Source organism: Myotis nattereri (genome assembly GCF_964212035.1).
Source record: "Myotis nattereri genome assembly, chromosome: 2".
Taxonomy (NCBI): Eukaryota; Metazoa; Chordata; class Mammalia; order Chiroptera; family Vespertilionidae; genus Myotis; species Myotis nattereri.
The window spans coordinates 208535987-208548504 of NC_138076.1; the positions used below are offsets into that span (position 1 = coordinate 208535987).

The 12518-nt window shown below is 57.5% G+C and overlaps 1 protein-coding gene across 2 annotated transcripts in view; it reads left to right on the forward strand.

Annotated features, from left to right (window-relative positions):
• Positions 1-1152: 1152 nt before the first annotated feature.
• Positions 1153-12518, forward strand: part of CYTH4 (cytohesin 4) — a 29801-nt gene continuing 18435 nt past the window's right edge. For both annotated transcript variants that reach the window (XM_081084264.1, XM_081084265.1), the window contains exons 1-4: positions 1153-1284; positions 9265-9347; positions 11110-11174; positions 12403-12469. In XM_081084264.1, the coding sequence (XP_080940390.1) occupies positions 1266-1284; positions 9265-9347; positions 11110-11174; positions 12403-12469 (234 nt within the window). In that variant the 5' untranslated portion in view covers positions 1153-1265. The remainder of the gene's footprint in view (positions 1285-9264; positions 9348-11109; positions 11175-12402; positions 12470-12518) is intronic.

Consider the following 12518-nt stretch of genomic DNA (forward strand, 5'->3'; position numbering starts at 1 on the left):
GAGAACCAGCCCCCACATCATGATGGGAGCAATGGCAGTGCAAAGGGGTGTGGCTACAGGGAGGGGTGGATATTATAGCTACATATTGCATTAAGCACTCCATTTTCCCTATGCTCCTTTCATTCATTCCTCCTCCCCCTCCCCCTCCTCCTCCTCCTCCTCCTCCTCCTCCTCCTCCTCCTCCTCCTCCTCCTCTTCCTTCTCACTTAAACACCCTCGATGTCCCCAACATTTGCCAGACACAGACTGGTGGGATAAGGAAAGAGCATTTATCTTATAGATATTTCTTTACACCATACTTTTCCCCCAAAAAACGATTTGAGTCAACAGAGAAGGTACAAGCAGTAAAATTGTGAATTTTAACCACAAAAGGAAACCAAAACTGAAAGAGGAAAGGAGATGGTGTTTGTTTATTGAGCGCCCGCTATGTCCCAGCTTCTTGCGCCGTTATCTTCCTCCATTTTTTCCGCGACCCTGTCAAGGGAAACGAACGGATGCTCATTGCAGATAAGCGACTTGCCCAAGTTCAAACCAGGCTGAGTGGCAGAGCTGAAAGCCACACACGGAGTTGGGCCCCCACATCTGTAGGCTACGTTAGAACAGCTGTAAAGAGCTTCAGATTTGACTGTGAGTTTCCCAGCACCCTAAGGGAAAAGGGAAATTAAACATATTGCCCAACTGGTCACTGGACAGGAAAAAGCCAGACATATCATTGTGTGTGTGTGGTGGGGGGGGGGGCGCAACGCCCTTCCTAGCATGGAATTAATTTTTATTTTCTCCAGAGAGAATTGATGAAAGAGCTGGTGGGGTGGGATCCGGGGCTCAGCTTTGACTCCAAGAGCAGTGAGCCTTCATTTTAGACGTGAGGGGGTTACTGAGCACATGCTCATGGTCCCTGGAGAAGGCTCTGCCTCCTGGTGACCATCCTCCCGTGTGTGTGTGTGTGTGTGTGTGTGTGTGTGTGTGTGTGTCTCACTTTTCCTCCCTACGCCTCCCTTCGTCTCTTTGGCCTCTATCCCACCCTTGCTCACACCCGAAACACAGAGAGAGCCTGCGACTTGAAACTCCGTTTTTTTAGGAAGTGCTACGTCAGGGGCCTACGCACAGACCCGGCGAGGACAGGACTTCCTCCCCACACGGGCGGGGCGGGGCGAGCGGGAAGGGGCCTGCTGCGGCCGAGGTGACACATCTCTGCCTGCCAGGCCAGCAGCAGCTGGGCCAGCCGTTCACGGGAGCCCGGGCCACCGCTCCCCGGAGGCTTTGGAATGGACTTGTGCCGCCCAGGTAAGCGCCGGGGGACTGCCTCACTGGGCCTCGGTCTACTCTTCTGTAGAATGGGGCCATAGCGCCTGCCTCAGGACCCTGGCAGGAAACGATGTGTAAACAGAGGTAACACAGGTGGGAATGCAGAAGCACGCAGCGCGTTACGGGCTCAGGCTGGCTGCCACGCTGGGCCCCAGGCGCCGGGAATGCAGGGAACAGAGCGGGCGTGTCCCTGCCCCAGGAACTTACATTCCAGAGGAGAGACAGACAGGAAGGGCACTCCTGTCAGGTAGCAACAAGCAGAATGAAGAACAGGCAAGCAGGAGAAGGAGGATGGGACAGGGGAGCGGAGAGGCCAAGGCAGACCTGAAGGAGGACGGGACAGACCGTGCAAAGGCCCGGAGGTGGGGCTGAGAAAGGTGGCATGTTGGTCCCTACGAGCCTGTCTGCGTGGCACAAAGTCCCCGAGGCACCGGTTTGGCCTCTGGGGAGTGAGGGTGGCCTTTGGGGAGCAGGGCACCGCCTGGAGCCCGTGGAGGGGCCAGGACCAGGCAGCAGAGGACCGTGGCTGAGACCGTCCCCAGGAAGCAGGACCCTGTGTCCGAGGGAAAGAGGGAGGGAGGATGCGCACTGGGAATGGGAGAGAAACGGCGCTGCGTTTTGGGGGTACAGTGAAGAGGGGCCGAGTCCCTGTGCCCTGTGCCTCAGTGGCCGGCGCTGCCCGGACGTCCCGAAGGCCCGGGCTGCAGGAGCTGCCCGGTCCCCCGGGTCCAGAGGCGCCAAGCTGGTAGCAGCAGAATCCTTTCTGCAAGGGAATCCTAACATGGAGCAGTCTGAGCCCGCCCCCTGGGGCCCCTCGCCCCACAGTGAGGGAACCACAGGTCCATTTCAGCACCCCCAATTACAGATGGAGCAGGGGAGGCCTGAGGGGGACAGTGCCGTGGGTCACCCCCACCTCCTGACTCCCCGTCCAGTGGTCTCTCCCTACCCTGGCTGGTCTCTCCTCCCGGGGGCTGCGGGGACAGGGCTCACAGGCAGTCCGGGCTCAGGGAACACATTCTGGGCAAGAGGAGGCCAGCGAGGAGCGGCGCCTGGCTCAGGGCCACCGGGCGGATGCGAGGGGCAGAGGAGACAGTAGTCCCCCCACATGCCTGGCTTTCCATCATTATCGCTTTGTTCTTTGGGGTCACCTACGGGGCCCTTAGGAACAGAGATGGTTGTCCCCAGGATGCAAGTGAGGAAACAGGCTCACCAGAACAAATGGGCAGCCAGTAAATGGCAGAATAGGCCAAGCTCTGAGAGGAGGGAGAGCCCGGGTTACCTTGGGCTGATGTGGGGGTGGGGCAGGGAGGCCAGAAGGGGGCGTCACCGCTCTGCCTTAGGCGGGCCCAGGAGAGAAATGGATTCAATGGGGTCAACAGGAGCAGTCTGCTGGAGGATTTGAGGTCTTCATTGATTGCTCTATTCACTCATTCATTCTATAAATGGCCCGCCCTGCGCTGTGCAATGCTGGAGCAGCAGAAACCCTGCCATGGGTCCAGCCCAGGGGAGCTGCTGGTCTGGAAGAAGGGGGAAAAGGGAACACATCTGAGGGCAATGACCCAGGACAGATGTGCAAATGGGCTCAGACCTGGCGCATGGAAAGAAGCCGCTCTTTCCACATGAGCAGGGGAGATCTGGGAAGACTTCCTGGAGGAAGCAGAAGGAGAAAGGGACGATCATTCCTCTGTTGCCCAGACTGGGTCTTAATCACCCCATGGCTAGGTGACTACCCCTCTGAGCTCAGATTTGTCACCTAATGTGGGCACCTTCAACCTTGCCTGACCTAAACTAAACGAGGATTTGGAGTCAGCCAGACCTGGCTCAGTTCCCAGCTCTGTACCAGCCTGCCAGTGGCTATGATGGGTCTCAGTTTCCCCCCCTGTACAATGGGCAGGACAGTGGTATAGGTCCCTCAGGGCTGCCTTTGCTCCTCTAGCCATGGGTGTGTGACGTCAGAAGCAGGTCAGGCCCTCTTCCCCAGAACCTGCCAGGAAGGTGAGGGACCCAGGCAACAAACCCCAACATGGCCAATGGCCGTACCGGGTTGGTGCAGGCAGGCCAGGTGCAGTTAAAAATAGAGTAGCGACAGCTCAGCTGTGGGTAGGAAGCCACACGCAGCTCAATGCTCACACCCACAGGGCAGGCTGGGGCGGGAGCAGCTCCGCCCCCCCCCCGCCCTCCCCCTCCCCCCCCACACACACACACAGCCCCTCGGCCCCAGTGGCCCTCCCACCAGCCTCTGCGGAGCCGCTGCCCGTAGGGCCCAGGAGAGCACCTCGCAGTGCCCTGGAAAAGAGGAACCAGGCCAGCTGTCCTGGAAGCAGGGCTGCAAGCAGAATGGGTTCTAAAATTACGATGGGAAAGAGGAAGGACAAAGGGGAAGTGGAGAGGAGTGGGGCAGATGGCCGGGCGGCACCAGGCCACACACCCGGCGGCCCCGTGGCCAGCCGGGGGCAGAGGGCAGCCCCAGCACAGGCATGGGTGTGGTCAGTGTAAAGGTGCCTCTGGGAGGTGTGAAAAGCAGAGCCAAGTGGGGGTGACGGTTTTTATCACCACGTTGGGTTTCTTGTGTTTTATTACTGTTTTATTTTATGACTAGAGACCTAGTTCATGAAATTCGTGCACGGGGGCGGGGGGGGGGGGTGTCTCAGCCTGGCCTGCACCCTCTCCAATCCAGGACCCCTGTGCGATTGGGCCTAAACCGGCGGTCGGACATCCCTCTCGCAATCTGGACATCTGGCTCCTAACCGCTCGCCTGCCTGCCTGTCTGATCACCCCTAACCCCTCTGCCTGCTGACTGACTGGTCGCCCCTAACCACCTCTGCCTACCTACCTGATCGCCCCTAACTGCTCCCCTGCTGACCTGATCACCCCTAACTGCTCCAGTGCCTGCCTGATGGCCCCTAACGGCCTCTGCCTCGGCCTCCGCCACTGCGGCTTTGTCCGGAAGGACATCCAGAAGGTCGTTTGGCTGTCCGGTCTAATTAGCATATTATGCTTTTATTAGTGATGATGATGATGATTAAAAGCCTACCCCTGTGAGCCACACCAGTCCCTGAAACAGGCTTGGAATCAGAAGTGGGCCCTCTCAGCTCATGTCCTTCTCACACTCCCTGAACTCAGTGTCCTCAACTCTGAAATGGGAAGAAATCCCCACTTTTTAGCCAATAGGTGGAGGGTCAGAAGGTGCCTACATACCACCTTCCAGCTGTGTCACCTGGGGCAGGTCAGGTGACCCCTCTGAGCCTCAGGTGTCTTGTCTATACAGTGAGGTGAGAAATACCTTTCTTCTTCTAGAGCTGTCGTGTGGATCAAAGGAGATCTGGGTGGGAAGAGCCTAGAGCACACGGGGCCTGGCACATAGTAGGTGCACAGCTAGCACCCCTTTCCTTCGCCAGCGGCTTAGCTAGTTTTTGAGCCACACGACCCCAGGCCTGCTGCGGCGAGTGGGAAGGAGGCGGGAGAGGGCGATGCCCAGCGGAGGTGCTCCTGCAGAGAGGAGAAGGAAGGTTATTCCGGGCAAGGGGAACAGCATACGCAAAGGCCTATGGGAAAGAGCACATGAGAGCAAGTGAAGGGCGGCCAGGGAGGCCTCAAGTCCGGGGCAGGGGGCGGGGCACGGGGTGTGGTGAGGATGGGGGTTGGAGTCTTTATCCCCAGGACAAGGGGCTGCCATGGGAGGCTGGGTTGGAAGGGCAGATGGAGGCAGGGAGCCATGAGACAGGAACCGGTGGTCAGGTCGAGGGTGAGGGGGCTATGCAAACAGAAGAGATGGGTGGGGCTTGGTGAGAGAGGAGACAGGAGGGTGAGGGGGGTGAGGGTCCAGGTGCCTCCTGGGGTTGTGGCCGGTGTGTCTCAGGGACCATCCTAGCGCCCAGGGAGCTCAGGAAGAATTGAGGGGAAATTCTAGGACTTCTGTTTTGGTCCAAATGGCAAACAAGATGACGGCCAGTGCCCAGAGGGGTAGCAGGGTCTGAAACTCAGGGAGCAGTTGGAGCTGAGGGGCTGTGTGTGGCTCCTTGGCCCAAGAGAAGACAAGGGAAGTAAAGAGAGACAGTGGGAGAGGAGAAGGCAGCCTAGGCCTGGGTCACGGGAGCCCATGGCCCAGCCCTTGACCATCTACAGTGGGGATTGTGCATAGAAACACTGAAACTCAGCCAGGTCTCTCCCCAACCCCTTTGGCATCCACATGGCCTCCCCCAGCAGGTGTACCCTGGCCAGGAGCCCAACTCAAAACACAAGCCCCAGCCAACAGGAAAGCAGCAGGAAGTAAACAAACAAAACAAAGAATCTGATCCTTCACCCCACGGTCACCTAGAGGTGACTGGGTCTTTCCACGACAGCACTCAGCCCCCCTCCCGCTCCTGCAGTGCCGCCTCCCTGCCATGCCCTTGCTCCTGACTCCACATGGACGGACGGCCCCTCACGCCTTCCATCCCCACGTGAATCCTGGGACACAGTCTTGGGTGTCTGCAAACCAGGGTTCTGATCCCAGCACTGCCACCTCTTGGCTGTGTGACTTAGGGCAAGTCACTTCGCCTCTCTGAGCCTGTGTCTTAAACTAAAAAAGAGCCACTTGACAGAGTCGTCAGGATGAAATGACAAGTTATATGACGCTACCAGCATAGGTGGGTGCTTCTGAGCTTAAGGTGTAATGGAGCTCTTGCTTTGTGCCCTGGTATTGGGGCCACCTCCCCCTCCCTCTGGAAACCAGGAACTCCAGGCCTGCAGAGCTCAGAGTTGCAGGAACAGAAAGGAAAACTCCCAAGTGAGTCACTAGGGGGTGGATCTGTGTAGATTACTGACTGGGGACAAAGCCCCACTTAATGGCCACTGATTTAGGGTGCAGAGGATGGTGCCCATCCAGGCAGGATGTGGTCTCCAAGCTGACACCGCAGCTGCACCTTCAAGAGGCTCATTGCTCAAGCATCTACCAGGCCAGCAACCCCCCGCCCCCCCCCCCCCCAGCATGTGGTGGGGAAATGTTGATTGGACCAGCGGGACCGTGGCTACATGCTCCACCCACACGTCCTTTACTGTAAAGAGGGTCCCTCCATCTGATGTGATGTCATGCAGCGTTCTGTGTCGGAGGATGAAACCCTCTGGGAGCCCTTGGAGGCCGATGCGGCCGAGGCTCTGTGGGCAGGAAAGGGCACACACATCCAGAACATGTGTGAGTTCTGGTCAAGATAGATTGCTGGTCTCTGCAGAAGAGAAGGGATCCCGCGTGATCAACCAGCTGCCAAGTTGTTGGTTGGGTTTCTCAGGAAACCACGGTCGCTGTTGCTGGCAAGTAGGCAAGTCAGCAGTGGCGGTAGCTCGGGAAGCCTGGCGAGTGGGTCTACCCAGAGTCCTTGCCCAGGCCACTCGGCTACTTTATGCATGTGCCGTTGTACCAGCACTGGGCTGGCCAGTCAGAGACTGGCTGATGTCAACTGGCCGAGTCTTGGTGGTTGAGTGCCTCTCCTGTGATGGGTGCGTGCTGGGAAACATAAATGTGCTGTATGTCTTCCCACTCTGTGCCCACTCCCATAGCCGTCGACTTGCCTCTTCCCCAGATCTCTCTGTTCGCAGACTTCTAATCCTTCTTCTTAGCCTCCGGCCAAAAAGTCAAGCTACTCTCTACTGCCCATGATTGCATGTATATTCTTACTTCCCAACACTTCTCTTTCCACATGAGGAGGTTGACCAGGTGCCCTGCCCAAAGTTCTGCCCATTGGAAGGACTTCTCACCACTGTCTCCACAGCACCTTTGAGTCACACAAACACCGAGCCACACATCCTGGAACCTAGCTCAGGCATTTTCCTCCTTTGTCAGAAGATCACCAGGGACCCGCCCGTGCAGCCATGGTGTGAGCTGAGGGGCACGCCTTGGTGCCACAGCAGAGGATGACATGGGGGTCTGGGCCACCCGTCCATGGAGCTGGCTGGAGTCTTCTGTTTCTGCTCCCGCTTGCTACTAGGTTAACCACTTACAATGAAGAGCTATTGGGCTTTCTTGACTTTATGACTTGAAGGGTCAGACGGACCCATCTTGGCTACTTGGCCAAGGGAATCCTGACCATATACTACACTTGCCACAGTGTTGCAAGACCCTTCCCTCTGGGGACACAGCCTCTTCTGCAGTCAATAGATTTGGGGTCTGATAACTGGCTCAGGTCCAGAAATAAGGCAAGGGGTCTTGACTTTTTGTGCTGTCGCTGCCCTTTCGGAGGGACATATCCTTAAGCGAAGCAGCTCCATTTGGCTGAGGTAGTTTCCTGGAGAGGGACCCAGCATCAAGTGGTCAGCAGGCTACCTGCCCCCCGATCCCCAGTAGCTGAGAGAATGGGCACCTGGGTCCTGAAGAAGAGAGCTGCATGGCACAGCAGAGCACCCATTATACACATGTTGGACCCTTACCATATGCCAGATACGTTGAACAACACTCAGCTCTTTTAATCCTGACAACCACACTCTAGGTAAGGGTGATGGTTCGTGACTCCCAGATCAGGACACTGCACTGGTTACATTTCAGGACTGACTGCTGTTAACGAGACTCAGCATAACAGTGACAGTGACATTCCCAAAACTGATTTCTCTCTCAGTGAAAGGTCCGAGTGGGGAGCTGCTGGTGAGGTGAATATGATGACTTTTCTCCACACAGTTGCCCAGGGCCCCGTCTCCTTCTAGCTTGCTGTCCTGCCATCTCAATACCCAGCTTCCATCTCAAAGTCCAAGACGGCTACTCCGTCAACAGGAGGGAGAAGTAGGGGAACGGAGGACTTGATGTTCTCTGCATTCATTCAGGAGAAGTAGTATCTGTCCTCGTAAAACCTTTAAGAAATGGTTTTACACTTCCCAAAGCGAGGACTTGAAAGTCAGGAAGGGTTTGGACAGGCAGACAGGACCAGGTGTGCGGTGGAGGAACTGCATAGGCAAAGGCAGGGGAGTAAGATGGAGAGTGAGACAACACAGGGCAGTGAGGAGCTGGCAGGCCGGACTGGCAGGCTGTGGTCGAGAATGGTGGGGAGAAGGCTGGCTGGAGAGGCCAGGGAGACTGTGGAGGACCAGAGGAGGGCTTTTCCTTCAAGTGATGGGGAGTCCATGGAGATTTTGACCAGGAGAGTGTTGTAGCTGGAACAGGAAGCACAACTGGGGAGTAGAAGCAAGCCAGCTGACCCGGCGTGTGGGAATCATCCTGGCACCTTGCACAGAATTCTGACCAACACACACTCATCTCCTTTCATTCATTTCCAGGTGACGTGGAAAAAGCTTTGTAGTTATCCCAATCCACGGTCGGCCCTGGTTCAGCAGTTCATCCCTGTAGGACCTTAACCAGGTCAACTCACTGCTCTGAGCTTCAGTGTCTGGCACAGAAGCTGTCAGATGTCCCCCAAAATCTAGTTTCCCCACCTCACATAGTAAGGCCCACCCTATTACAGGCTCATTTCCCAGCCTCCCTTGCAGCTATGTGTGACCATGGGACTACATCTGGCCAATAGGGTGTGAAGCAAAATGATACACCACTTCCTGGTTGTGCAAATAAATAAGTGAATAAATGAGAGACATGTGGTCCAGTAAAAGAATAAACTGAAGTTCCAGGGAGGAATGAATGCCTTCCTTATTGGCTCTTTCTAACTGCTGAGGATGCAGCAATGAACAAAATAATGAGTGTAATGAATGCAATAGAAAAGATGCAAGTACATGAGGTAATTTCAGGGCACCTGTACCAGGAGGGTAGTAGAAACAGAAAGCTGGGTAGGAGGGGAAGGCAGGGGAGGGGCTGACTTAGACAGAGTGGTCAGGGAAGGCCTCTTGGAGGTGGTGACATCCGAGCCCAGGCTTGAGTGAAAAGGGCCAGCGAGTCATGGGTTTCTGGAGGGAAGAGGGCCCTGAGAGCTAGCTGGTGCGGCTGGAGCTGAGGGGTGAGGGGAGGGCAGTGAGTGAGCCAGTGACCACATGGCCTTCTCTCTCCAGACCCCGCGGAGCTGAGCAGCGGGGAGACTGAGGAGCTGCAGCAGATCAAATGGCACCGGAAGCAGCTTCTGGACGACATCCAGGTGAGTGCACACTCACAGCTGTGCATGTGAGTCACTCACACATTCACACTGACGCACCCTCAGACCCTGCTGCGTGTGGAGCCCGCCTGCGGCTCTACAGCCTCCTCGCATGGTGGGGTCCACCAGCGCTCGTCCCCGTCCTGAGCCTCAGCTTCGTCCCCTCCTAAAACGGGGATCATTAGGTCAACATCATGCCAATCCATGCCCAGCACTTGCCAAGTCACCAGTTTTTCAAATGTTAGCACATCTGGTTCTCAGCAGCCTCTGAGACAGACTCTGGTTCTGTTCCTGGAATATGCTGAGCCCAGGGCTGCCCCGGGGCCTTTGCACTCACCGTCCCCTCTGCCTGGGACTCTCCCAAGCTCTCGTCATGGCTCCTCCTCATTACTTCATTCTCAGCTCATGTGCCGTCTCCTCTTAGCAGCTACAGTTGCTGGGACCTCACCCCAGCCTGACACATGTCCACCTGTTTCTTAAAGGTTTTATAAGTGTGCAGGGCAGAGTGAAGGTACAGAAGGAAGGGACACTCAGCAGGTATTTTATTGAGCACCTACCATGTGCCAGACATTTGCTATGTCATCACTGCGATCATTATCTGCACAGTCATTTCATGCCCCATGACCATCACAATCCCAACCCCACTAACTGTGAGCTCTGTGTAAGTGGGCCTGGGTCCGTCTTGCTGACCCCTGTATTTGCAACCCAACAGTCAGAGCGTAGTAGGTGCTCAATTAATACTTGTGAGTGAGCCCCCACTTTATTTGTGGGGAAGCCACTTGGTGACTCAGCTGAGATCACATGAACAGGAGCTGACTGGGCACAGATATGGGCTCCAGGCCCCATGCTGTCCTTGTGTCCTAGAACAAGCCCCTGGGGCCACCCCATCCCACAGATCTCAGGGAAGGAAGGGGGGCGCTGGGTGCCTTTTAGGGGCTCATGCTGCTGCCCTGCAGGGGAATGCTGGACAAGCTGCCACCTCTCCCTGTCGGCCCAATGGTGGCAGTTGGCTGAGGCAGGGCTTCTCGCTGCCACTGTTGCCCCCCCGCCAGGTCAAAACAGAACATGTGTGTGTGTGTGTGGGGGGGGTGGATCTGGGAAAGCAGAGGCTGAGTCAGACCTTAGGTAACATGTCACCTCACCTCTCTGCATCTTAATGTCCTCTTCTGCAAGCCCCATGGGGATGGCAAAGGCCCTGAGAAGAGGCCAGCGTTGTCTAGTGCCTGGTGCACCCACAGTACCTGGCACACAGCGGGCACCAAGTCAGGGACAAGTGGCAGAGTAAACAGATGGGGGGAAGCTGGAGAGGATCCGGGCCCTCCCAGGGCTGGAATCTGTGCCTTCTGCCTGGGGACGGGGGCAGTGGGAGCCATGGAAGGAGTTTGAGCAGGGGCAGGGCAGGCACCAGTCTGCTTCAGAAAGATGGTAGCTGGGCGGAGGAGGGCTGGTGGGGTGGGCTTGGCAGGACGGCAGGAGACTCTACAGCTGCAGAGGAGAGAGAGGGGAAAGCCGGGAATAGGGTGGGGACTTGGGGACGACACCCCCAAGTCAGGAGATGGTGGAAGAAAGAGAGTAGACGGAAGCAGTTTGGTTTGGGACTTTGAGGATAGGTGACCTCCGGGAAGGGGATCTGTCAGGAGAGAGCAATGCGGGGGTCACGCCGGGGTGGGAGTGGCTGGGGGAGAGTTGTGAAACCCCTTCTATCCCAGCTTCCACACCCTGACTCTCCCTCCCTATCCTGCCCCTCCCCCACTGCCACCCACAGAAGCTGAAGGATGAGATCGAAGATGTGTTTGCCCAAATCGACTGCTTCGAGATTTCAGAGGAGAGGTGAGGTGTCGGCCAGGGGGCCCCGGAAGTTGCCATGGTGTCATCCTAAGGATGTCACACACCATGAATGAGCAGGGCCATGCCTGGTCTGGGCCCTGGGGAAGTCAGGGAGGGGGCCCGGAGGAGGAGGCAGGACGGTGAGACAGGAGCAGGGCTGGCTGGTCCCTGCTTCCAAGCACCTCCCTCTCTTGAGAGACAGCCCCATCCTCCCATCCTCTCCACCCAAAGTCTCTTCCGACCCACCCTGACCTACCCCTTGACCAACCGCCACCCAGGAGCATCCCGGGATGGGAGGGGAGAAGGCAAACTCAGCCCCAAGGATGAGGACAGGGAAGCCAAGGCTCAGGGGGAGGAGCCTGGCTGTGACTCCACCCTCAGGGAGTCATTCAGCTGCCCCTGCTATGGGAAGGCTCCCCATTGGCTGTCACCGGGGGCTGGTCCCCTCCCCTCTTGGGGCCTCCGTTTTTCCCACTTGTGAGATGAGAAGGTTGATCCTGACATCACCCCATAGGGCCCAGTATCCCAGGAAGTCCCCACCCTGCCCTGCCACCCCGGAGCTCTCTGCCGCCTCCACCTGTCTGGCCCCCACACGTGCACACAGACACTCCCACGCACTCCCATCCCGTCTCCAGACTCCCTCCCTGCTCAGGCCCCAACCGTAACACAGGACATGTCCAGAGCACCAGCCACCTGCTGTTTCCAGGCCTTTAACCTCCCAACAGTGCTGGGAGCTGGGGTGATGCTGCCCATTTTACAGATGAGGAACTGAGTTCCAGGGAGATGAGGGGCTCTCCCTAAGTGGCTGGGCCAGCAAGGGGTGGGGCCCATTTGCACCAAGAGGCTGGCCCCACCTGCGCTCTCCCCCCAGCCTCCTGTCATCTTGCCCGCACTCCAGCTGGGGGAGGGGGGGAGGGACGGGGCGGGGGGGCGGGGGGGCAGGGGGGCGAGGGCCCTAAGTGCTCCTCCTGAGAACTCTGGGTTCTCAAGGCCATGGTGCTGGGCCCATTGGGAGAGTCTGGTGTGGTGGCTCTGGGAGGGCCCAGACCCTGCATTTCTCATGCTCACAAAGCCTGCCCCCCCCTCCCCCCCCCCCCCCCGAGGCCCCTCGGGAGTATTTGCTCTAGCTGAGGGGACGGGAGTCGCAGGGTGTCTGAGGTCCTTGGAGACCTGCTGGAAGGGCGTGCCCTGGGTCCTGGGGCAGCCCACGCTGACACCTTTGTGCCCACAGCCGGATGGCCCAGAAGGAGAAGGAGCTATGCATTGGGCGCAAGAAGTTCAACATGGACCCCGTGAAGGTAGGCAGTGTGAGGGGCTGGACTCACGGGGCCGGGTTGTTGCATGCCT